Source organism: Strix aluco, chromosome 1, assembly GCF_031877795.1.
Source record: "Strix aluco isolate bStrAlu1 chromosome 1, bStrAlu1.hap1, whole genome shotgun sequence".
Classification (NCBI taxonomy): Eukaryota; Metazoa; Chordata; class Aves; order Strigiformes; family Strigidae; genus Strix; species Strix aluco.
The window spans coordinates 91,759,960-91,785,117 of NC_133931.1; the positions used below are offsets into that span (position 1 = coordinate 91,759,960).

Consider the following 25,158-nt stretch of genomic DNA (forward strand, 5'->3'; position numbering starts at 1 on the left):
GAGATCTACATTAAAAACTTAACTATGTGACCATAGGGATTTTCCCTGGGACCTCATAAAGCAAACACAAGGCATTGAGGTACTCATTGCTGGAGTTGCCTATGTATGACATAAGAATCAGTGAAACAAGCCACAGAAAATGGTGCTGATTAGGGAGAAACAGCCAGAGGTAGCAGTAGGAATATGTCTCTAAGGAGAAAAAAGTGGAAGGAGCTTGTGAAGGGATTTGATAGTGTACTGGCTGAATTTGGATGAGAACCATCACCGAAAAAGATTTCATCATTTGTTCTTACCTTGTTGCAGATAAAAGGATGCTGTGTTGTATGTAAGCAGACAGGTTTGTATTAAAGATATACCTGATTCTGTCATTAATTTCTCCTTTTAATAGAAATAACTTTTGGGACTGAATTTTGGCTAGCTGCTGAAGTCCAGAGGGACTGATTTGCAGAAAATGAAGTGTGAACCATTTTGATTTTTTTTTTCCTGGTAATTTACTTGAGTAGGTCACATCTGTGTCTTGGATCAATGCAGTCCTGGATACTTGCTCCAGTGTAACAAAACAAAAAAACCTCTAAAAATCAATCTAGGTATAGGGTACAAGGTGCCATAAATAAACCTCCAGGGACAGATTTCTCCAGCCAGCCAGGCAGGCCAGGGCACCACTGGAGTCTGTTCAGTATGACGGGAACACTAAGCTCCTGAGACCAGCAGGACTAAAATTAGCTTTGAAACATTTTTTTTCTACCCTCTTGGTGTTGCTTTTACATGAAAGCTGTTGTTTTGTTATAAACAACAAGAAAGGAATTTGGGTTGGAGGCTTCCTTTTATTTATTTTTTTATATTTTCTTAAAGACATTTTGAAATCCCTGGTCTTTGGAATAGGAGGTAAATTGAGTTTGGGAACTAAGTAACTGGTTATGTGTTGGTCAATTTTTTCTGACCTAATGGAGAAAAAAATCACAACACCAAATATTGCTTCAGCAAAAGAATCATGACTGATTTAATATTAATATTGTATCCTTGGTGTGTGCTATTACAAATACTTATTTTTAAAAGCAATGGAAACAGTCCTTATGTTTCTTTTATTGTTGTCTTTGGTAACATGTGAACTGTTTGGTTGGTAGTTCCTTCTTTTCTAAGGTTGAGCCCTTCCTGGCATCTTCTGAGCAATTCCCTAGTTCCAATTTCATGATCTTACAACACGGTGTTCTGAAAAGTGGGATTTTTGTCACACTGAATCTAGACTCTGGCTGGGGAATAGCCAGCTTCTGGGGCGCATCCAAAACAGGCTGAAGGCAGTGAAGATGTTTCTATCGAAGCCTTGAATCGTGAAAGACTGTTATCTGTGGGCCCCTTAGTATTTATATCAGCTTGAAGTACAGAGCTGTACCACCAGCTCCGGTAATGCTCTGCATCACCACAGCTGTCACTTACATGCTGACTTTCCTCAAATTCTGCTATTGCTGGCCATTTGAGCTGTATATGAAACCTTATCATTTGTTTTCTTTTGCCCTGTTCTTAAGCAGAGTTGTAGTAGGCTGAAGCCATTTCTCCTCTTCTAAAATGATGAGTAAAACCAAAATGGCTTTTGAAATCTGAGAAACTGTTAGCATTAAAATTTCTCCCTCATTTCTCAACAGTCCTTTCTCACAAATTCCATCTGTGTTCTGCTGAACTTGGAGGAACCCCTGTCTTAGTAGCTCTTGGAGACTATCTGCAATCCCATACTTGGCTTTCTATAATAATTTACCACTTAAATGTAAAAGTATTTCAGGACTGAAATTTGCTTTCAGATGACATCTGGACCCTGTGCGGATCTTTGCAGTCTTGACTGCTCTAAAATTCACACTGGTGGACCTTTGTGAGCTCCTTTGTCTTGACCGACCCGGAGACCTCAGTAGTCCTGGGCTTATGATTCTGGGTGCCAGCTTGCAAACTGCAGAAAATTGTAGCAAGAGGAGCTTTGGGGGAGCTCACACCATTTCCCTGTCTCCTGGCATGAATGCATTACATTCCATTTTATATTACTAAAATATTTATGAAGTTTTATTAACATGGTAGGAGCTCTTGCCTCTTTTAAAAGAGGTAGGAATTATGAGCAGTCTGCCTTCTCTCTCATTTAATCTCCTCTCTCATCTAGTGTTTTTCTTTTCTCATCTGGATGTAGATAAAATCCGGTAACAGGGGATATTTGTTTTGCGGTCAAAACTATCAGGGTTGGAGTCAACACTCCTGGCAGCCAGTGGAAAGATTTCTTGTGCATAGAAAATTTATGAACACGTGGAGATGCTGGGTTCAGTAATCTAGCCTTAAAAGGTATCCAAACATTTTGTTCCTGATCAAAACACATAATCCTGTGCAGCTCTGAGATATTTACATCTGGTTGGTCTGTCTGGGGCTGTAACATTGACAATTGTGTGTGTTAAGAAGGTAAAAGAGGCATTAAATTTAGGTGTCCAGTTCAGGCAAACAATTTGTTGCAGTTTCTTTTGACCTCCTGAAAAAGAAATGCAACAGTGGCATCCTGTGGCCCGAGCAGTTCATGGCAGGTGGTCTGGCGTAGGGCAGAATCTGCCACCGAGGTCTTCCTGCACCGACCGGGAAACGGATCAAGATATTTCTAAGTTAGTTTACAAAAGAAGTCCACGGTATGTCAACCCGGTGCACATTTTCAACCTGAAGTAAAAAGCTGCTGTCTCCTTTTCAACAGGGGCCTTCCACCAACCTATGTTATATTCTGCTGCTTATTTTTCTGCCAAACATTTTGGTGTTTGGGACTAAGAGGATGACTTCAGTTACCCATTAAGGAGACAGGACTTCAGTGTTACTGCCTTTGTGCTGCTGAACATCTCCTCAGAAAAGAGGAGAGACTGTGAGTGTCCTGCTTTCAACTAACCCACAGTTTAATGCGGCATACTTGGTCTAAAAATGAATGTTTCAGGAAAGTCCAATGAAGAGAAGACCTTAATAAGAGTTGTTTTCCCTTGCACCTACATCATACCCGAGTGGTCACTCCCACACACCATGTGTGTGCATGTGCGTGTGTCTCTTGAGTTTTTCAAAGTCCTGGCCTTTACTTGTTTAACTTGGACAGACCATGATTTGCTTACCTCCTTACCAGCAGATATTGGCAGCCGTGACCACCAGGCTCCCTAAAAGATTGCAGGCACGCCAGAAGGCACATTAATGAGGAATATACAGGCTCACCTGCACTCCTGTGGACAGTTATCAGGGAAGTGGCTGATGGCCTCATTTTTCCCTCTTCTCCTCCCAGTTTTACAGTGACTTCTCTTCTGTAAGAGAGGAGATGTTAAGGTGGTGTCTTTTAAAGCCTCTCCCTTCCTACTTCTTACCTTTGTATGTAGAGGTGTAAATGCTGTTGAAGGCTCAGCATCAGGAAGGAGTGAAACGACTTTGAAAACAAAACAAGTTTGTTCATTTTAATTTTGCATTTTCTCATATCTGGAACACTTTGCATGTTTTGGGTGATCTACCTTGAGAACTGGAAGAGCAGAGTAGGGGCAAGGTTGTCCCCTGCTGCCTGTGCACGAAGAACTTGTGAGCATTAAGTTTTCTGTTGTGCGAGAAAGTCACTGTGATCACCTTCTTGGGATGGCTGAAGCAGGAGGCAGGGGAACAAAACCAGCAGCAGGCAGGGGCTTAACTGTTGCCTTTAATAACAAGCGAGTACTAAGATTTTTGTGAAATTGCTTAACTGAGCTTGCACCACAGTTTCTTGCCAGTACTAATCCCTGGGCTGCCTCTTAAAACATGCACATGCATGAAAACAAACAAATGTTAAGACTGGCTGTGGCTCCAGTGATGTTAACCCCTGCTCCTTTTTGTCAGTTAAACTGACAACCAAGATAAGAAGAGCCGGTGTTGGTATCGTCTCTTGCATAACAAACCACTCTCGACAAAAGAAGCAGCCTCCTGTCAAACGAATTTCCTTTACAACTGCCAAGAGGGGACTATTTTTAGTTTCATCTGCCATTCTTTACTCCTTAATCATCTGGTTCACTTTTCTCAGTTTTTCTCTTTTTCCCCTTCCCCACCAGGTCCGATACCAGGTACTGCCGCTAATCTGTGGAGGAGAAGGAGAGCACTGGGCTCTAGGCCATACCCTGTTAGCATGTGTCTGCACCGGGATGCCACCGACCTCACCACATCCAGCTCGGCTCTAGTGTATGAAGGGAGGGATCCTTCAGAGAAATGCAAATAGACCGCCCTGAATCTAGACGAGAGATGTCAAAGACTAGCAAGCAAATGAGATTAATTCTTGTCAGCAAAGGGTTTTAGTGAAGGCTGCATTCAGAAAGCATGTTTTAAGTTGCAGGAGGGGAGCTACAAATATCTATCGTTGAAGCAATGTCACAGGCATACTGCATCAGGCAGCGAACTCTTCATATGTCATTAGCGAAGCAAGGCCAAGCCTGGCTTTTCCACTGGAGATAAAATTAAAGTGCTTTAGGAATGATGGTGTTTATTCCGTAGGTCTTGACTCTATGGTACTGGCTGCCTTCCCTTTTCGTCTGTTTGACCCACTGCATGTTTTTAGCCTGTTGAACAGCAGAATGATTCTTGTCTTCTGGCTGAGATATAAAACAGAAGTTCTGTGTATCTGTAATCCATTAGAGATTTTGTGGTGCTGTTTGCAAGAGTAAGAGAGTCTTAAACCTTTGGTCATTCAGGAAATAACACTGCTTTATGCAGTTGCACATCATAGTTCAGTCAAGGCCATCATCCTCTGCAGCATCTTGCTAAAGCCTAATTCATGTGGGTGATGATGTATTCTATACCTTCTTCCTCCACAGTATGCAAGAGGTTCACAATAATGAGTGATTTTATGTCCATGGTGTAAGGTACCATTCTGTAAGGTACAAGTTGCTACAATACCCATTCTGTAGCTAGATTTGAGGAGCATAGAGGCAAAGTAAATAGCCTAAAGTCAAGAGGGAAGTCTCTGGCAGCAGAGGGAATTATGCCTCTGTCACCTGAGTGAACATAACAGTATTGAAATTAGTGTACTAACTAACGTTTTCCAGGGAAGTGCCACAATTCTCATGAAGAAGGAATCACTAGAAATGGTCAAAACTTTTAACCATTTCTATTTTCTTAACAAACATGAGTTTTCAAATGATACAAAATATTTGCAGAAAATGCAAGTATTTTGAGAAAACAAAATAAATTTTTTTTTTATTCAAACCAAAATTAGTTAGGTTTATAATGTAAATGTTCCAATCAATCTCTTTTTCCTCAGTGGAAAAAAAAAAGGAAAAAAAGCTTCTGGGGAGGAAAGCAAAAAAGGGACCTGGTTTCTCGAATGAGATGAGAACACAAATGGATTGTTGATAGAAGAATAAAAACTACATTGCATCTTTTCTTCAGGCTTTCCTCTCTCCAGTCTTAGTCTTTCTTTCTGTCTTCTGAGTATAACTGACTAGCGCAAGGGTGACAAGTCTCCTTAACCCTAAAAAATGTGCACCAGCACTTTGAACAACACTCCTTAGCTGAGGAAAGTTAGAGAGAGAGTTGGGAAGAGGTCTTGTGGCTGACCACAGTGGTTTCTTAGGTCTTTGGCTGCTTTACTGTCCAAAGGGATTGAACAGGGATCTCCTTAGCAGTTTTTGCTCGCTCCCTTCCTTCCACTGCTTGGGTTCAGATTGCGCAGTAGCCCTCAAATTCGTGTACCCGTGCTGGGAACCACCTGGTGTAATCCCAGTCTATGCATAGCAGAATTATTTGTGTGCTTCTCAAGGGTTGGTTACCCCTGGTGTGACATACACAGCTTATGGGCTGACATAAAACTGTTCCCATTTTTCTTTTCCCCTTTATTCCATTGCTTTTGACAGTGTAACTTTTTAGTTTCAGTTTTCTTTATCAGGACATTGGTAAGCTCTATTTCTGATTCTGCTCTTTTCAAGCCCCTGAATTAGATTTTGGTTTAGGAGCTGGAAGTGGGGGAAGCACTAGAAGCAAGGTTTGTTTTGCATTTTTGAAGATGCTTGAAAGTCTGCCAGAGAGCTGTCAGGTTAGTGATGGCTTGTGACATATCAAAGCAGACATGCGAGGGTTCATAATAATTCAAGATCTGTTGAAAACCAGATGGAAGCATGGCTAGCAGTGAGAGCTTTTTAAAGGAAAATTATTATTGTGGATGTTCAGAGTCGTAAATGTATTTCAGTCCTTGCTGTGGGCAGAACCTGTCATTATAGCTTCACGTGCATACTTTTGCCTCTCTTACTCAAATTTTCAGTGTTTTCATCCTAGTTCATCTGTCACATCTCTCACCCATGTGCCTGGTGGGGACACTGCCTTTTTACATGCTTGCACACGTGGACTCCCGGTTTCCCTGCCACCTGTGCACATGGAGCTTTTCTTTCAGGCATTTATCCCCTTGCTCAGTAGTCCAGTTCCCTGCCTCTGTAGGCTTTTGTTGTTCTCCAAAAAGGCACGGTTGCATCTTCTCCCAGATCAGTGGCATGAGAGGTAGCAAGAAACTTCTTGGCAGAGAGCCTAAAAAAAAATCATTTAGGTTCCACTGGATGAAGATGGTCTGACCTTCAAAATTTCTCATAACATGTTAAGAGGTTTTGGGCAAAGATGTGAGGAAGAAATGAGAACTCTACTTTCAAAATGGCTATGAAATGGGAAAGCCAAAGAAAAAAGCAAATTTTCCTCTCGCACTGTGTAAAGGGCCTCTATGCTGAAGACATCACCAGCTGAATGCATATAAGAAGTCGCCAGCAATCATTAAGCTCAATTAATCTTATTCTTGAGCCCATGATAACATCTGTGGATTTTTTAAACAAAGCGATGGTGGGCAATCAGGAGAGGAAAATTAAAGAAAAGAGGCTCTGCTGTGAACACTCGTACCACCATCACCCAAGCGACGCTGTAATATAGAAACTGGGTCAGAGACACCCTTCCCCCTCCACACTGTCGAAGTTATTTGAGCGTCTATTGAAACCCTTACAATAGAAGAGTTTGGCTCCTGCATTAGCTAAGCAAAACTGATTTCTGTTTCTTGGTTCAGAAAAAGCTGCGGGGTAATTTTCTGTGCAACTACAATGCAGCAGTTCAGCTGATCCCTGAAAGCTGATTTCTTGGTGATTTGCTTTTCGTTTAATAAGGCACCACTGCTTTTATTTAGCATTCTAAATTGACATGCTGAATCTGTGTTTAGAAGCCTTAAACCTCTCTCTTGCCTGTGTTAGTTTTAGGAGCTGCACTGGTAGCCTTCATTCAAAGTTCAAAAGATTGCTGTAAGTCTCTTGAGATGTCACTGGCTCTGTTGTCTTACTGGTGATATAAATCTAAGTTAATTAGTTTATTTGCTTCTACGATAATTGAATTAAAATATATTAGTTTGGCAAGTATGGCTTGGATAGATTCAAACACAGCGGTCTTCTGGATGCTTCCCACTGCCCTTTTTAATCCCATATATGAGTCTTTCATCCTTGTTTACATCTGTCCCATTAGCAGTCTCAGCCTTCCATTGTACTCTGCTCTGGGATTTTTTTTGTCTTGTTTTTCTGGCTTCTTTCAGGGAGTCTCAGTGGCTCTACCTTGTCCTGAAGAAAACCAAAAGAAAACCAAGCTATGCTTCATGCTCATAATGATGGTCTGCACAGGTTGTCACTGAGCACAGAACCTGGGAGTCAGGCTGTCAGGAGTGACATTGTTTGGCAGTGGTCATAAGCACTTATTCCAAAGAAGACACAAGTGAAGTGAAATAGCGGGGTCCAGTCCCCTCCCTGCTGCCCTCAGCATGTACTTTCACAGAGTGAGCACATGCCCTCTCACACTTTTTTCTCCTTACATAAAACTTCATTTGTTTCTTGAAAACTGCCTGACTTGATGGGCAGTGTTGCCTGGAGGTGTCTGGGGGATGTACTTGGCCATGGAGCCCAGATGGCTGTTTGGGGTATTGCTGCTGGGAGTTGCACACTCTAAGTAGTTGTAGTGTGTTAAGGAGGCTTACTTGGGGGTGATAAAGGAGAAGAAGGAACCTTGGTTCCTCCATACCTTAGTCTACTCCCTGGACAAGGTACTTATTGTTATCAAGCAATAGTGAGAACCTTTCTGCCTGTTCATGTCTAGCTCAGTTCTGATTCTTCATCTTATTGAGTGTTTAAAAAAAAACAAAATTAAAAAAAAAAGCCCAGTCTCTGTGTTAGTTTCAACAGGGGACATCTCTTGAGCTATCTTTCTTGAACAGGCACACAACTCTCTATGTCAACATGTCTTCCTTGCATCCTCACTACCAAGAAGAAGAAATACAAATTCTTGCCATTACACCCTGTTGCCCAAGTTTTGGGAGACACTCAAGAAGGGAAGTCATTTCCAGCCTGAAGTCTGACGGCAGAATGACTTCTCTTGTTATCAAGGCTAATCACTTTCTAGCCCTGTCTCTGGCAAATACTCTATCTGTAATAATCAAGTCAGTGCATATGACATAGTTTTTTGACAGGGCAATATTTCTTAATAATTTAGCAGCATCGCACACACACACAGAAAAAGAGTTATAATTAGCTCTCATCCCTAAAGTTGGAAGAGCTTTTCAATTCATTGGAGGCTGCTGGCCAATTCTCTTATCTAATTGGATGAAGTTCCTACTTTCTCCCATTTCTATGATGTCTGCTTTTACACAAACTCATTAAGTGCAGCTGTACTCAAAGTTTGTAACAACAGCCCCAGTGAAGACTAAGCAGAAGTTTAATAGCCATTCTGTTCTCTCTTTTTCATCTGATCTCAATCCATCCCGGTGGTTGATGTGTGCCCAAACATCTTTCCCTAGCACCTAATTCTCCCACCTCCAGCTTTTTATTATGAATTATCTTAATAATTAGAAGCCAGGCAAATTGCATAAGATTCATCTGTCTGGTTTGAAACTGGAGAGTTTACAGCTTGCTTTCAAGGAAGACGGATTTAAAGCAATTACTTGTTTCTGTGAGGCATACAGAAGTTATTTTTTCCCCTTCATTTCAAAGCTGGCATTAAGGTACAATCACATAATTGCTACACTATTCTTTAAATCTTCAGAGCTGATTATACAGGTAGAATAGCAGCACCATAATTAACATTACATGAAGCTTTTGCATTTAGATGGAATTTTTGGCAAAATAAATACATTTTAAAAAAAACAACAAACACTTTTGTCAAGTATGACTGCTTTTTTTCTCATGCTCTTCTGTGTAATTGTGAATTTCTACTTAATAGACTATATACAGTAATAAAAAGTCTTAATTTGACAGAACTTGAATTTGTCTTACTGTATTGCCTACATATATTTAAATCACAGTTACGAAGAAAGATTCACTACATGCTTCCTGCAATACAGATATATCAGTTTTAGAAATGATTTTATAACTTCCCTGGATATTTTTCTTCCACTGGAGAACTATTCCAAGGTTTCCTGGGGAACTTCCAGCTGTACAATTTCCTTCCCCTACCATCTTCCACCTTGCCATCAAACAAGGTCAGGGAGGCTGGAGGAGAGAGGAAAACTCAGGGGAAAAGTTGTCTCACAACACTGTCTCATGGGGGCACTTAGCTGTGACAATAAATGATCTCTATATAGCCCAGTGACAGGGAGACCTGTCTGACAATAAGGACCCCATCAGTGCTGGGGTCTTAAGTTACAGCTATGTATGTGCATGCATCTGCAGTGCAAAAGAGGGGAGACAGAAAGGAGCAGCATGAGACACCAGTGGAGGGATTCAAAGGGTCTCCATCCTAAGCCAAATTCCAATGAGAGAAATTCCCTTCTGCCAGTGCCCTACCTCCTAGCATCGATATTCCCTTCAGGTTGTAGTGCTCTCCTGGCTCTGAGGTCAACAAAGGCTTGACCCTTATGAAGTTCACGACACCCTTAGCTTCATCTAGGATTTAAAGATGCAAACTTCTTGCAAAATCCAAAGCCCAATATGAGTAGAGAGGACTCATGAGTAGGGAGGACCTAGTGAATCCTATCTGAACTCACTCTACCTTATATTCTTCCCTCAGTTCAAGTAATCTTAAAGAGGTACTGGAGTTGAACATTTTGTTTCTGTTCCTGTGAGAGTATGAACAATGAGCAGTGTTGTAACCAAGTCCCTGGTTATTGCTGTCAGTAGACCTTTACAGCAAAGTTCATGTGTGCAGGTTGATTATCAGCCTTCTTAATGATGATGCAAACAGGTGGTTTAATTGATTGTTCTAATATAAAACCTAATCTCAGCATGAGTCACGAGTAGTTTTGACTGATGTCTTTACTCAAAAAATGAAATCTGCTAACATTGGTTGTTTTTAGATAGCTGGTTCCATCTGTAGACATGTTCCATCATGTGCTCAGCTCCTGTTTAGACAAATATGAAATACAGACATTCTTCCTGTTTAGAGTCCCATAGCTTTTGTTGTTTCCATTTGGGGCTGCTGCCCCATGTGTGCATAAGATAGGCTTACCTGACATTAATGAGTGAGAACATTTAGGTCTCTTCTACCCAGTAAAGATAGTTTTTATAATTGATCTCTACCACCCTGTTGTCTTCTAAGTATACAAACTTATTTTTATAGCGAATACTTTATGTATTAAAAGGGCTCATATAACGCTGAAACATTTGTTTTTCCAGCTACAGTCATCATGGTCACATCATTAAAATGACAACGGTAGCTGCTCTGTGCTGTCTAATTTTGTAATGTTTTGACAGAATTTAAGACACGAATGTATGTTTGTGCTACTAGTCACTGGTGAATCATACCACTTAATTGGACGGGTCAACAAGATAAATAGATGTGGTCATTGGGAAATGAAAATGGCTTCTTTCATTTGTGACTCTGAATTTGTTTGTACACTGCTTTTGCTGGAAGTAGCATTAGCTGATGGAGATTATAGAAAAAGTGGTGACTTATTTTCCTAACACTTGAGTGAGTGGTGATAGTTGTTGGAGGATATGATGACAGAAGAAAAGCAGCTTTTAATTTTGGTTTTGAAGCGGGTGGGGGTGGGCAAATGGATACTCAAGACACGTTAATGAAGTTATGTTGACAACTGTTAAGTGTGAAGTCTGTCATGTATCTCATTGCAATGAATGTGTCTTTATGAGCAAACTGCATTGGAGACATCTGTGCAATTGTCAGCTGTAATTAAAGAAAGAATGATTCGGCAGTGGACATACAGTTGAAAATGAAGGACAGGTTTTTTTTTTTTTACATGGATGTGTATACTTCTGTTTGCCAAAAATGACATATTTTTTGACTAGCTGATTGAACCAAAGAGACCTTTTGATCATGTCCTTGTTGGTGGCATTCTGGAGATGTATAGAGAAATTACTTCCAGAAAGGCTTGGGAAAGCATGAGGCAAAATGTCACTTGTCAAGCATGCAAAATAAGCAAAGAAACTGATACCGCTTAGACCAGGGTGCATCTGTGTTTGCATGTGTTGTGCTCACTTGTGATACATGGCACAGCTGTGTGTCATGTTCCATTTTCCTAATACCTTTCTGACTGTATCACAGGTTTTGGTGTTGCTTTCAAAGGGGCTTGCAAGTATTGTAAAGGGACAGCTGGGGTTTTGTCCTCATAAGGGATGAGCAGTACGTGGGATGGCTCTCTGATTTTTTTCCAGCCACAGAGCTTCCCACCACAATCAACTTCAACTTAAGAAAAGTAAAGATATTTGAGGAAAGGTCTGTGCTTTTATCAGGTAGTTGAATAACCTTGTGTAGCAGTTAAAGCTGTTCTGCAGCTATCAATGGCTCCACTTCAGGGCGAGTGCTAAAATATCTCTTCCTAGCTCCAGTTGATATTAATAAGAGTTTCCCAGTAGATGGTGATGATGGGAGTAGTTCTTGAGCTGGCAGATGCTCTGAAAAGAGCTTGATGTGAAGAGGAGCCTAGACCTATCTGAACCTTGGATGCTGTCTCATCTCTTGTTGGAGGTAGCTGTATAGTTTTTTTCCTTTTATACTTCTTGAATATCTTTTATGACCTCCGGACTGGCCTTCCTTTCCCCCTCCATCTTGGCAGAAAACAAGGAAACAGCCGCAAAGCAACCGTATTGATGTCTAAGTCCAGAACTGGAATCTGTGACTTGGATGTAACTGGAAGCAGTGCTGTTTGTCCTTGGTTAAAGATTGATTTTTCTGTCCCTAATGATAACACTGGGACAATTCATCGTGCTGATTCAGGTGGTCAGTGTCTAGAGTGAAGGGCTTATTAGATACCTTGTCTGTGAGGCAGAGGAGTGAGGGGGAGCTGAAAACGAGCACCTTTGTTTAAAATACATCTGTTTCTTTTCCACGGCCACGTTTTTTAAGTGTAAAATGTATCAGCTTCTTTTAGAGCTGTGTGTTGGAGGAAGCTGTGCCTGCTGCTAGCAGTAAATGAGTTACTTAATGGGAAGAATGTTTGCAAAGCCTGGAGAGAAGTAACAGCTGCTTTTTTAAGTGCAAAAAAACCCCTATAACATTTCAAAACTGAAGCAAGATCACGGATTTTTTTTTTTTTTAAGGGCCTGGATGAAAGGAAATTAGTAATGTGTAGGGGGTGCTGAGTGGCCCAGGCACCTCACCTGTTTTTTTCCTAGTGGTTGAGGGAATTCGAAGTTTGACGCCAGATGGAAAGCAAACCCAGAGCCACATGAACTACTAGCCAGTCTCCTTCAGCAACATTAATTTACAGTCTCATGAGAGAACACCTTGGTTTGCTGCCAGTTTTGGCTTCAAGTGAAATTATCAGAGGACAGAGCAGTGCCAGCAGCGGTCCCTTTCAGGCCATGCTGTCGAGGCGGTGGAGCAGACGGCACAGGCTGCTGGCTGGGCTCTGCTGCAAGCCTTAGAGAGTATGTCTGAGCCCTGGTTCCCTGCTGAAAAGCAACATCAATTATACTGCAGCACTATGGCTTCTCCTCCGCCTTCTGGGTGTATTACAGAATGCTGGCATCTTTACACTACAGAAGTGGCCTGCCCAAAACTTGCATTTGAGGTTGGTTGACGTGTTTTGCATTCCTGGGTCCTGCTGGTGGGTTCCTCAGTTGTATGATGGGCAGGGGACAGTGGAAGTGGTGCAGGTCAGGGAGAGGGGCTGTTTAGTCAAAGACACTTTGATTTGCTGTTTGCAGTGCTGTGGGATCACATAGTAACAGGTATGAAGGTGTAACGCCTCTCATTTTCCAATGATATTGTCTCGAAGGAAGCACATTTCCAAACTGCCTTGTTGCCTGTTAGGGTTTCTCAGGTGGCTTATGGGTTCACTTTCCAATCTCTTGCTGTTTTCTCTCCAAACTATCCAGGAGTCATAGAGTCTATTTATTTATTTATTTATTTTATAGTTCTGAGGTGCTGTTAAGATTTGACATGTGTAAGATCACGACAGGACAAGGCGAAATGGTTCAAACTGAAAGACGGTAGGTTTAAATTGGACATAAGGAAGAAATTTTTTATGATGAGGGTGGTGAGGCACTGGAACAGGTTGCCCAGAGAGGTTGTGGCTGCCCCCTCCCTGGGAGAGTTCAAGGCCAGGTTGGACAGAGCTTTGAGCAACCTGATCTAGTGGAAGGTGTCCCTGCCATGGCAGGGGGGTTGGAACTGGATGATCTTTAAGGTCCCTTCCAACGCAAACCATTCTATGGTTCTAGGAAATGCGACACAGTTTGAATGTTACTAAGCACACTCAGACAACTAGAGGTATGTGCTGCCACAGAAGTATCTTGGAGGGTTGAACCCTAGAAGAGAGAAGGAGGTTTTTTGACAAGTGAGTGAGTTGTATTCAGGTTTTTTTGAGTAAGCTTTTAGTAAGTCAGGGATGATTATTTACAGTGCAGCAGTAATGTACAGTCTAGTTTTTCATCTGTTTTAGTCCTAAACGCAGCATTTTCTCCTTTCACGATTTCTGATGTAGTTGCCCCAACAAAGACAAAGATTAAGGGTCTATCAAAGCTGTTGCCACCCCAGTGTGAATGAGTAACTTTGTGGCCTCACTCAGTGGTCAGTAATAGACTGCATGCATTGACCTTGTATGTGTTTGCATCAGATATGCTTGTCAGTTCATGTGTATAAGACATGAAGCTTATTGTGTTTCAGTGGTACAATAAATCCAATTTGGGGATTCATGATACTTGACTGAAAGAGCAGTTTTTGAAGGAATATGAAGTAGTTGCACGGCATGCATTTACACAAATGCATTATACTAAGTGCTGCTCCAATGTAACCCCTGCTGATTCAAGTTGACCAAATTTTTTTTTCCCCTACTGTAAATTAACTTTCTGCCGCAGGGCTTTATGGTGAATGGGATAAAGCCTGTTTATGCCATTCTAACTAGATGATGCTGGATCAGGTGTCATTCATCCCCCTACAGCCTGAGTAAATACTTTAGCATGGGCTCTGGGTCCTTTGACAGAAATGGCAACAGGTGTCTTTTCATAATCTGGATGAAACTATCTCAGCTTGGTGGTTTAGCAACGTGAAAACCACCACAGTGCTTATGATCACAGTAGCATAGCCTGAGATACACACATTGGACATTATTGTTAATAATCCACTAATAGTGTCATCCACGTATATTAAACCTTATCTGCCAAAGGGTCGTTAGTGTTCCCAGAGAGGTGAGAACAGTAATACTCTGGAAGGCACAAGTGGGAAAGGGAAAAGTTTACTTACTGGATATATTGAGGATTGGTAATCTTTTCAGAGTGGAAATGTACAAGTGGGGAGAGATTTAAACCTGTATGAAACTCCAGGTGACCTCACGGAAGTTACTAACTAGGGCATTGGACAGCATCTTTGACCACATAGACAGATAAGTGTCTGTAGTGGTGGACAAAGGAAGGGAAGGAGGTTCCTTTCCTGTTTCATCTCCAAATAGATTGGTTGGCTTTTATTTCTGCCACCTGTGCCTTTATAAAGCTTTGCACCAGTACTGTCTGCTCCAGATGCACATTTTTATCTGCATGACCTTGTTTGAGTTTGAGTGCAGATTTCAGAGATTCTCACTACAATCAAGGCATTGCATTCCCACCATTGTGGTCATGCTTGTAACAGGAGTTCTGGAGGACACATGCAGAAGAGGGCACACTAATACATTTCTCCAGGATATCCAAGTGGCAACTCAGTACATTTGAAATGAGTTGCACAGGTCAGTACCAGAATAGGTATCCCCATCAGAGAGGAAGAGGCATCTTCTGGCTGAAATAATCCAGACACACCTTTCAGTATATGGCAGGATAGCAAGGAGCATGCCTGCACCTTGGGAAGTCCTGAAAAGATTAGATACTGATGTTTTCTACTGATTTGTGTATTTATCCCTTTGAGGTTTCAGAGAGCCATTCTCAACATTTTCAGTACTTGCACTCAATTGTAGCGGGGTGTGGTAAACTACAGACTCTGAAGGGATGCTTCAAGAGCTGCTTTGTTGTTTGTCCAGCTGTGCAAGTCAGTTTCTTGCAGTGCACAAATCTTGACTGCTTGGTCTTTTGCCCTGAGTAAAATGTCCTCAGAGGCAATTCATGATACCAAAACGGTACTCACAAGCAGAAGGCTAACTCCTCTTAAGGTCAGGTGTTATGTGAAACTTCAATGGCATGCAGTTGTTATCTGGCCATTCATACCAGAATAAACTTCACTTTGTATCATTTGCAGTCTCCCATTAAATATTTAATAAGCTAGGGGGACAAAAGCAGGAGCTATAGGTACTACAGGACTGAGAGCCTGCTGCTGCAGAGGGACTGCAGCTCACTGCCAGCAGTGCAGCTTCTGTGGAGACTTACAGTGCTTGAAACCATTTGAGTATATTTTGAGAAGGGAGCTTTCTGGTTTTGGCCCAGCAAAACTTGTTTTAAAGGTGCTCCTACCTAATTTTCAGATAGCCAAAACTCACCTTAGTTATCAGGTCTAACGTTCATTTTGTCTTTATCCAGACCTCTTCTGTTCTCCCCATCTGTTCACGCTGCTCGGTCCCAGTGGTAAGGTAGGCATTTAATCATGGGTGCTAATCTGTTAGCTTTTTAGAAAAACTGGAGTCATCTGACCAGGCAGAAAGAGGAGAATCACTGAACTAATTCACCTGTTTTTGCTGAACTTGGTTTGCCTCCCTAGGGAAACTTAATCCCATTTTCCTTTCTTAGGTTTTAGCTAGAAAAAAAGACAGTGCTGAGGCTACTTTCCTCCAAGTCCTTTTCTTCTTTTTTTCAGTCTCACAGAATAATGGGGAGGGGGAAATTGCAGTACTTGCAGAACTGCAAATTTGCTTACCTTCTGCCTTGCAAAGGATTTAGTAACCTTGCTCTCTGCTAGATGGTTTAAGTCCAAAGGACAGAGTCTATTAGTTGTATTCTGCTGCTGTCGCTTCTTCTTTCGGTTTCACGCTGACTTCCTCCACCTTCTCTGTCTTCAGAGACACAGACAGAGGGGTAGATGTTTTGCAAATGTGTCTGAATTGTCCTTGAAAGGCATTAAACTACTAACTTCAGGCACTCACAAGTGCATCCATGACAGCACAGTGCACACGCTGGGCTGCAAAACCCACTCAGGAAGCTGGGTAAATTCTTAGGGCAGTTACATACTCATCACCTGAGCTCATTTAGCTATGTTTTACATGAACTACAGCCACAGAAGTTATGTGGCAACACCTGTGATTTGAGGGCCAGTTAATATGAGCCTTTAAGAAGCAAAATACCTAAATACCGGCTGGAAACCAACCATAACTGTAACAAACCTTCAGCGGTAACAAAAATACTTCTTTTTCTCCTGTTGAAACTTGCTAATATGCTTTTCCAGCTCCTTTCTACAAGGGCGAAAAGTATTCTTACCAAATAAATCCAAGAGTCTTGCTGCACTTTCCACAAGACATCAGATGTATGGGACAGCAGGATGGGTGACACTGTCCTTTGGGTCCCAAAGCATATGGTACACCTGTGGACTGTATTTGACATAGCAGCAACTTATCAAACCTACGTTACTGCATCTCAATGCACAGAGGCCTTGGAGGAAGGCTGGCAAATACTGGGCGATATTGAGCAAAACATATCAATACAACTATCAGGAAGGAAACATTACATTTCACTTACGGGATTACACTCAAAATGTTTGAGTAGTTTTTTATCCACAAATCCTAAACAATGCAAATACAAAACAAGTAACTCACAGTGTGCTTTATTATTTTTTCACAATATTAACTAGACAGACAGGGAAAGTTTAATGGCAGCATGTTCTTATAACATTTTAAGGACAAAGAACAACACAATCATATTAAATGATGATAAACTGACAAACTACATTACCATACATACATCATCCAAAGATACTGGATAAACAATATCTGCTTATGTACATTTATGCTGGTGATAATTAAAATTCAAATATTCAGAAGAAAAAGAAAAAAATAGGCTATTTAAATTATAAAAATATACAGTTTTTATGTGGAATTCTTAATGCTATATAACTTCTTGAAAAATATTTGTGTGATGAAGCTGCATTAACTTAGTATAGGAGTGTGATTTAAACCAAATACAGATTAAATTAGCTCTTTTGTCTTCCTTGTATTTAGCTTTGTTTGAAAGAGGAATAAAAAACAAAGCTGTGCTTTTGCAATGAGAAAGAATTTTTATACTCATAAATCAAAAGATGCTTCATTTTTCATATAGTACTGAGCCATAAACTCCTAATACAAATGAGTCATTTTCCTAGCTTGTTTAAAGATAGACAGAGGAAAAAAAAGATAGTCTTTAAACATGCTACTTCACTATACTTTTGATCAATAGGACTTCTGGGTCTGTGAAGTGGAGTGGGGGTGCACAGCTAAGCACAGTGTTGTGCTTCAGGGTCAAAGCATGCAGTCCTTACGTGGAGCTGACTCCCACTGCCTCAGCTGGGGAGACCGTGTACACGCAAGGGTTGAGGGTACTGGGTTGTATTCTTTGAACTGCATCACCTTCGGGTTTCCTTTGCATATCTGGTTTCAGAGAAACATTCTTTTTTCATAATTGTTCCTTATTAGTGCAACGTTACTCAGGCTGTGTAATCCCCAATCACAACAGCAAATCGATGAGCTTCTCTAGTGATCGGATAATTTTATAATAATTTACAAATAGTTTTGTAATTGAAAATTTTAGTAATTGTAGTCATGTAGGGCACACATTTGTAGTTGGTTTTAGTTAAAATCTATTTTCAGACCATCTTGGGTGAACTCCTGCATCATATGAAACTCGAGATTTTCTTACATACCAATGTCATTCTCCATATCTTCCAGGCCCCTTCCTTATCTGTATATTTTCTGTTACCTCGACAGCACCATTACTCCTTTGGTGGATCCAGTGCTTGTCCTATTAGGAAATGTCCTCTGTGTCAGCTCTGATTTCAGAATACTTAGCAGAATTTTTTTCTTGTTTTTTCCATCTGTTCCTAAGTTACTGATCTATAATAGATCTTAGGTGACCTCACAGATTTTTTTTTTCAGAAGCAAAACATTGTCCTTCATTATTTTCATAATAAATGGAGTGAAAAAGAATTAATGACAAATAAATTGAATACAGCAAAACCCAAGTATTTTTCTTAAATTCCTACGGATTTCCTGTTCAGCAAAAGACTGCCTTCAGAATTAACGAAGTTTTACAGTGAAGAATAATTGTGGGGTCTCTATAATCTTTACTCTGCTCTTATATCATCCTTTTTCAGGGGAAAGGATGAGAGATGAACAAATTCCAGGTAACAGTCATCTTTAACCAAGGAGATATTTCAGTGATCTCTTTATTTCCCTCCTTTTCTTGACCTTTTCCTTGGTTGTCCTCCGATCTTTCACACCTAACCAACTTCAGAAGTGCCCCTCTTTTTTTACTTTTTGCTTTTACAACTTGGATACGCTAGGAGTGGTCAGCTGTGTGTGCATACATAGTGACAGAGGATGGATTTTCACTGAAGCGTAGTCTTGGAGCATGAAGTCTGTAAGACATTTTGTGGGAAAAAAGAATCTTACGTGAAAGTGTAATGAAGAATAGGAAAGACAGGAATTATTGCAAAAGAAATGCGGGAGTGAGAGGAGAGGATTTTATTAAAGAATTTCAAGCTTTTATATACATTCAATGTTTCTAATATGTTTCTTAATAAATGTATTATCAACTATCATTATACCTAATGCAGCCACAATACTGTACTATTCTGCAGTCAGGATGGGAAAACTCCATTAGCTCTTTAATAAAATAAAATCATCAACAGTCATCATGACTTTTTGCCTGGCATTAACTAATACACTGGGAAGTCCAGTGAGTAGACACAACAGAACACAAAATCCTCAGTATTTATTTAAATGCGTATCATGTGTCTTCTTCATATTATTTCTAAAGCAGCTTTAAAAAACTTTTGCCATTGGAAGGTATTAAAAAATAAAACCCATTCAAATTATCCTGGTAGTATAGCAGCACTGGAATTGATAGTTACTCTTTTACTACTTTTGACAATGTAAACCTTTAATAAAATAAACAATATTGAAACAATTTGAGGTCTAATAGTTCATGAACTTTAATGGGCATATGGGCACAAATTGAAATGAAGACTAGATTGTGAAATGAAACATCAGCTTGATACCAGCCAATTTCAGTTGTGAAATTGGCTGCAGACAAATTCAGCTTGGAAGCTGAAAAAAACCAAAGCCCACACTCAATCCACAACATTCGGTTGCTCCCATTTCAAATATTTTTCATACAAATCCTACATGAGCATGCCCACTTCTGACAGAAGCACTCTGGAAAAATTGCAGGTGTTTTTTGTTTGATGGTGGGATTTTTTGTTTTTCTTTAATCAAGCATAGTTCACATTTTTGTATTCTTAGAAATATTTCCTTTCTATGTTTCTATAAAATTAAAAGTAATTTCAAATTTGAAATGTAAGCTTGCTCCATCTTTGCTCATACAAAGTGTAGGTGCCACAACTAAATAGCAGTAAAAATGCTGAGATGTACAACTCTTAAAACGAACAAACAAACAAAAAAGCAGCTTTCAAGACACAACATCGACTACAGCCTTAACATTGAACATATTACATTCCCAAGTTAATGGAGATATTCTGCATATAATGCCACAAAGTTATTTGACTGAAATCTTGAGGTTGAGTCTACAGTTTCTTCGCTGTGTTTTTTTCAGCCTTAGAGCACTTAAGTATTGTACGATACATTTATCCAGAGCTTTGCAACATTTTCCTTTTGTGTCTGGACGTCCATTTACCCACAAATCCCAGATTTCAAAAGTTTCATAGAAAAAATAGGAGCGTTTGACTTAAACATTTGAAGCTGGACATTTCCACGACTCGGAGCAGCCTGTGGGACACACTTCAGACTCTTCGGCTTTGTCGGGACTCCTGGCCCCCTCCGACTGCACAGAAAGCCTCGCTTTAAAATGCATTGACACATCTGGTTTCAGAACACAGGTCTGTTTATAAAACTGTATACTGAGTACTCCGCATTAATTTTACTTGAGTTGCATTTTGTAACATGAGCAACTGACTTCACCCCCCCCCCCCCCCCTTTTCCTCCACCCTATTTTCATTTCAAACGACAGTAGGCACCTGTGCGATCAAGGTGTCAAAGAGTCTCTGTCCAGAGAGAGGATTTGGAGTTTCTTTATCATCATCTTTTCTTCTGTAGACAGTCTTAGGAAATTATTAGCATGAAATAATTTTGAGGGCGAGGGGCAGGAGGATAAAGCTCACTTTCTTTTGCTGTTATGAAAATGAACTTGATTTTGGTGTCCAGTTTGATAAACAAGGATAGCCAGAGCTAATCTGTAACTCAGCTGAGGTCTGCTTCTTGCCAAATAAAATTAAGATCTTTTTCAACTTTCAGGGATTTAGAAACCGCATCTAATTGGTTTCAAACCCCTGGAGGAACTCAGTAAGTAAACAGGATTATTTGCAGATATGAGCCCACTAAAGTGGGACACAGGTCAGGTCTTCAGACTCCAGCTCTGCTCTGTCGAAGCAGGCACTTAAGGTCTCCTGATGTTTCTGTGTCAGTAGCCGCAAAAAATGTTTTACTGCTGAGAAAATCATTGGAACAGCAATTTCCTTCAAGCCCCAAAGATTTAACTTCACACTTCCGTTAAAAAAAAGTATTCGAGTTGACATGTATTAGGGTATTGTGATTATGACGTGATGGCACAACTGGTAACTTGAAAACACATGTTTACAAGGCATAGGCAATCATATTTCCAACTGTTCTCCTGGAGGGATAGCCCTTCAGGTGTCCTTCAAGAAGTTGCCATCTTGACTCCACATATGTACCATGTTGAACCGTTTATTCCGTCAGTTCTTGCCAGCAGGACAGGGTGAGAACTTTGTTCATGCTGACCTTGTCTTTCAGATCCCTCCCAGCCACCCAGAAAATATAAGGGAAATCAACACAATTATGCAGCATTTAGCAGCTCAAGTAACTGCCCTCATACATGTAAGCAGGTAGGTCTTTGTCAGTATATTTGCTCTCCTTGATAAAATAATCCAGCCAGTTGCATTAATTAAAAAAAGAACCAAAAAGGCTTTGGGGCTCATTAAAGTTAAGAATAACAACATGATGTGATGACAGATACAACTTGCAGAGTTTCTGAAAATAGCAGGTTAAAATGTAAATATCTTTTAATAAATAATTTTCCTGCAATGTAAAAATAAATGATATTTCCTTTGGCAGTAATAGCTGATTTAATCTTTAGCTGGGAATTTGTTTTGCTCATAAAATATCATTGTGCTACAGAAAAAAAAATATTATTTTGTTGTTTTGAAAAACTTTTGTAATCCATGATAAACTGGGTGACTCTACTTATGTCCGAGATAAGCGCCAAGAGTGATGCAAGCTCCCACCAGAACCAGACTCAGGATAGTCTTCAGAGAGATCCAGGAGAAATCAAACAAAGGCCTCATACTGTTGCCATACAACTCGACGAAGGCATCCTAGGAAGGGAAATAACGGAATATCAGAATTGCAGTAACTTTTTCAGAGAGGGACGTCAACTTCTTCACCCTCAATGGTTGCCCAGAAATCATGCTGGCACAAAAAAACCCCCACAAACCTATTAAAATAGTGATTTGGGAGCTATGTTTTTGTGCAGTGCTTAGCACAAAGTTCTCCTGCCTATTTCTTTACAAATATTGCTGTAATTACTTGCAGTCGTGACTTCTGCTTTAGGCATGCCCAGTCTAACATAAAATATAACAGCAGCGTTTTTAAATATGAATACCACCATTTTGGCTCCTGAATGCTGTATATACAAACATATGCAAAGGAGGTAAACGGACCTTCATTCTCCAAACCTTTCATTTCCACTGGACATGGGGCATCTATATTGCTGGTTGGCTTCACTGAAAATAAGGCAGTATTTATCTGGTTCCCCTGGGATGGGTTCAGAAGACTACATGTAGTAGCCACAGATGTTTCTTCCATATGAACTGAAGCTGTTAGGGTTGTGTTACCACTTTGATGGTCTTTCACAACTGTCACCAAAATGGGTGACACCTTGGTCCTGTTCTCCTGCTAATCATGCCTTGGATGTAGTGGTGGGATAGGTGTAGGGTCTGTTGGCCAACCAGCTCATCTGACAGCCCTGACTACAAAAGAACCATCTAGCCATGGGATCATCTCGTCAGTCTGACTTGCCCTCCAGCCTCCAGCCAAGACACTCAGCTAGAAGAAGAGGAGAGGAGGTATAGAGTGATGCCACTTCTCACGGCTGCCCACAAGTCACCTGGTGTGAGGTGGAGGGGATGTTCTCTCCCTCAGTCCAGTCCAAATGACCCTGCATTCTTCCTTCAAACTGCAGTCCTCCATGTATGGAGAGCTGTTTTGTAAAGCTGCTCTGGGAAAGTCTGGAGATGCATGTGGGCACTGAATGGAAAGGCTGTTTAAGCTGCAAAGATAAAGTTTTTGTGACTCACAAATACAATGAGGTTTGACTGGGTTAGTGATCAGATTGGTGATACTCTGCACATAACGCCTTTCTTTCAGGCTGCAATTTCTAATAAGCATGAAGCTCCGGAACATTAATGAGAGACTTATTTACAGATAAATCATACTGTATGGCATGAAAGCAGTAAATAGTGAAGCTGAATGACTTTAAAAATGTGACAAAACCGATAGCATCATTTAGGGCAACTCTTCTTGTGCAGCCAATCAAGGTCTGCTCCCAAGCTACTGAGATAAACCCATGAAATAGATATCTAATGTGGGAGGTTCTGTCTCTACCTTTATTACTCTAGACTTCCCATTTTTGGTAGAAGTTAACATTCTCTATGTTTTAGTGTCTTTAGCCATTTTGTAATGTTACTGTGCTAAGAGGTAACCTGCTTTCTAAAAATGCATCTATGTAATGCTTTATAGCAGAAATTAAGGGGAGAAAGGTATCCATTAATATAAACCTTTCAGCCAAGTTAGTTTTCTGTAAATTATGTAGTTAAATTAGCCTACATCATTAGCCATCTCTAGTTGTCAGAATAAAAGCATTTGTTGTTTTACCACGAGAGGGCGTGTAAGGTTTTTAATATTTTGCCATTTTGACTCCTGTTCACTAGACAGAGTGAGATTCAAATAAATAATAAGTATTTACTTCCAAAATATTTTATTACATTAATTAATATTAGTGTATGCTGTAAGTGAGAGTAGGTGTCAGGAGGTAAGAGTCGGTAACAAAATAGCTATAGGCTTTGGCTAACAGATTGACCTGAAAATACATCTTCCTCCTGCTGTTTCTCAAGGCTTGTTCCTCCTGGCAATCATTTTCAAACTTGGGTTTCCAAAGGTATATTCTTAAGTGAAAGCAGCTTAACCTTTGGGGGAAACGTTTTAATGCAAGCTCTTCATTCCGGAGAAAATTTGGCAACTTTTGCTTAGCTGCCTGGGACATTTGCAAACTCTGGCCTTAATATTCTGCTGTGCTGTTGCAGAGTTGAAAAAGCACACTCAGTTTGCTGTGCAGCTCTTTGGAAAGCTGCTTTTATTTCTCCTTAAGGCTATGAAGTAACACAATATCCTAAAATGTTACAGACTGGGCTAAATCCTGTTGTCGCCAGTGCAGACTCACTGACTTCCATGGGAGCTTTGTCTGTATAGGGAGTTCAAGATCAGGCCTTATAAAAATACAAGGGTAAAGTTCAGCACTTGGTGATATTATTATGGGTGGAAAAGAGAGGAAATGAAAAAAAACCCCATGGAAATGCAAGTCGTGAAAACATTTTAACGTTAAGATTTTCACGGTTTCTTTCTGTGGGGAAGGTCTCACTTCTGTATATTCATGACAGCCGCTGCATAAACAGTATCAATATCAAAATGAGCATATTTTGTGCCTCCCTTCTATCCCAGTTTAGGAACATTTCTCCCAGTTTGTCTGGGAGACCATTTCTAATGATTCGGCAGAGCTCCTGGCATTGGGTATGAAGATGGACGGAGGCTTACAGTAAAACTTGAAGACAAGGCAAAAGTATGGCATAACCTATGTCTCAAAAGAGGAATGTTAACAAAAAATGTGCAGCATGCAGTACTTTTTTGTCTGAGATTATTACAACAATAACATGAACCCAACCTAATGGTGTCTGCACTATATATTACAAGTAGCTCTTTATGATCGTTCCCCCTCCCCTTCTCAAACATCCTGATTAGGCCTATTTCCGAAGCTTGTTTGAACAGCCTGTCACTATTTGTTTAAGTTTCAAACCTGTTTTAAATAAACACATGTCCATTTTATGTACTAAAACAAGGCGGGGGGGGGGGTGGGGGGTGGGGGGTGGTGGTGTATGACCCCTTGCTGAAAGCTATTTTAGCACAAAGAAAACCCTAAACAGAATCTCAACTGTTTCATAAGTTTTGTCTCCTTCTATAAACCAATGTATTTGTCACTGGATTTTTGTCGCCTAAACCAGCCTGTTTAAAATAAAAGAATCTCTTCTAAAACAAATAAGATTAGGAAAATTGCTTGAAACACTTGATGTCCTCTGAAAAGCACTCTTTATAATGAAAGCAAGGGTCCCCTTGGCAAATAGACTGAGGCAAGTTCTGGCTTGGTCAACCTTTCTGCAGTCTTGCACAATTGGAAAGAAAATGGTTGCAGACCTTGTTTTTAAGACCTACCTATTCAAAAGTTAATGGAAAGTTATATCCTGGATGTAAAATTATATCAAGGCAGTTAAAAATTATATGGAAAAGAACTCTTCATT

At 40.4% G+C, this 25,158-nt stretch overlaps 1 protein-coding gene across 2 annotated transcripts in view; it reads right to left on the minus strand.

Annotated features, from left to right (window-relative positions):
* Positions 1–25,158, minus strand: part of BCL2 (BCL2 apoptosis regulator) — a 191,872-nt gene that overhangs the window by 78,458 nt on the left and 88,256 nt on the right. The window contains exon 2 of one of the 2 annotated variants that reach the window (XR_012623546.1): positions 20,472–21,906. Coding sequence is in view for 1 of the 2 variants with exons in the window: in XM_074826887.1 (XP_074682988.1) it covers positions 21,772–21,906 (135 nt within the window). In the remaining variant the exon portion in view is untranslated. Of the gene's footprint in view, positions 1–17,114; positions 21,907–25,158 lie in introns of those variants that run through there. The other variant, XM_074826887.1, reaches the window with a different exon arrangement.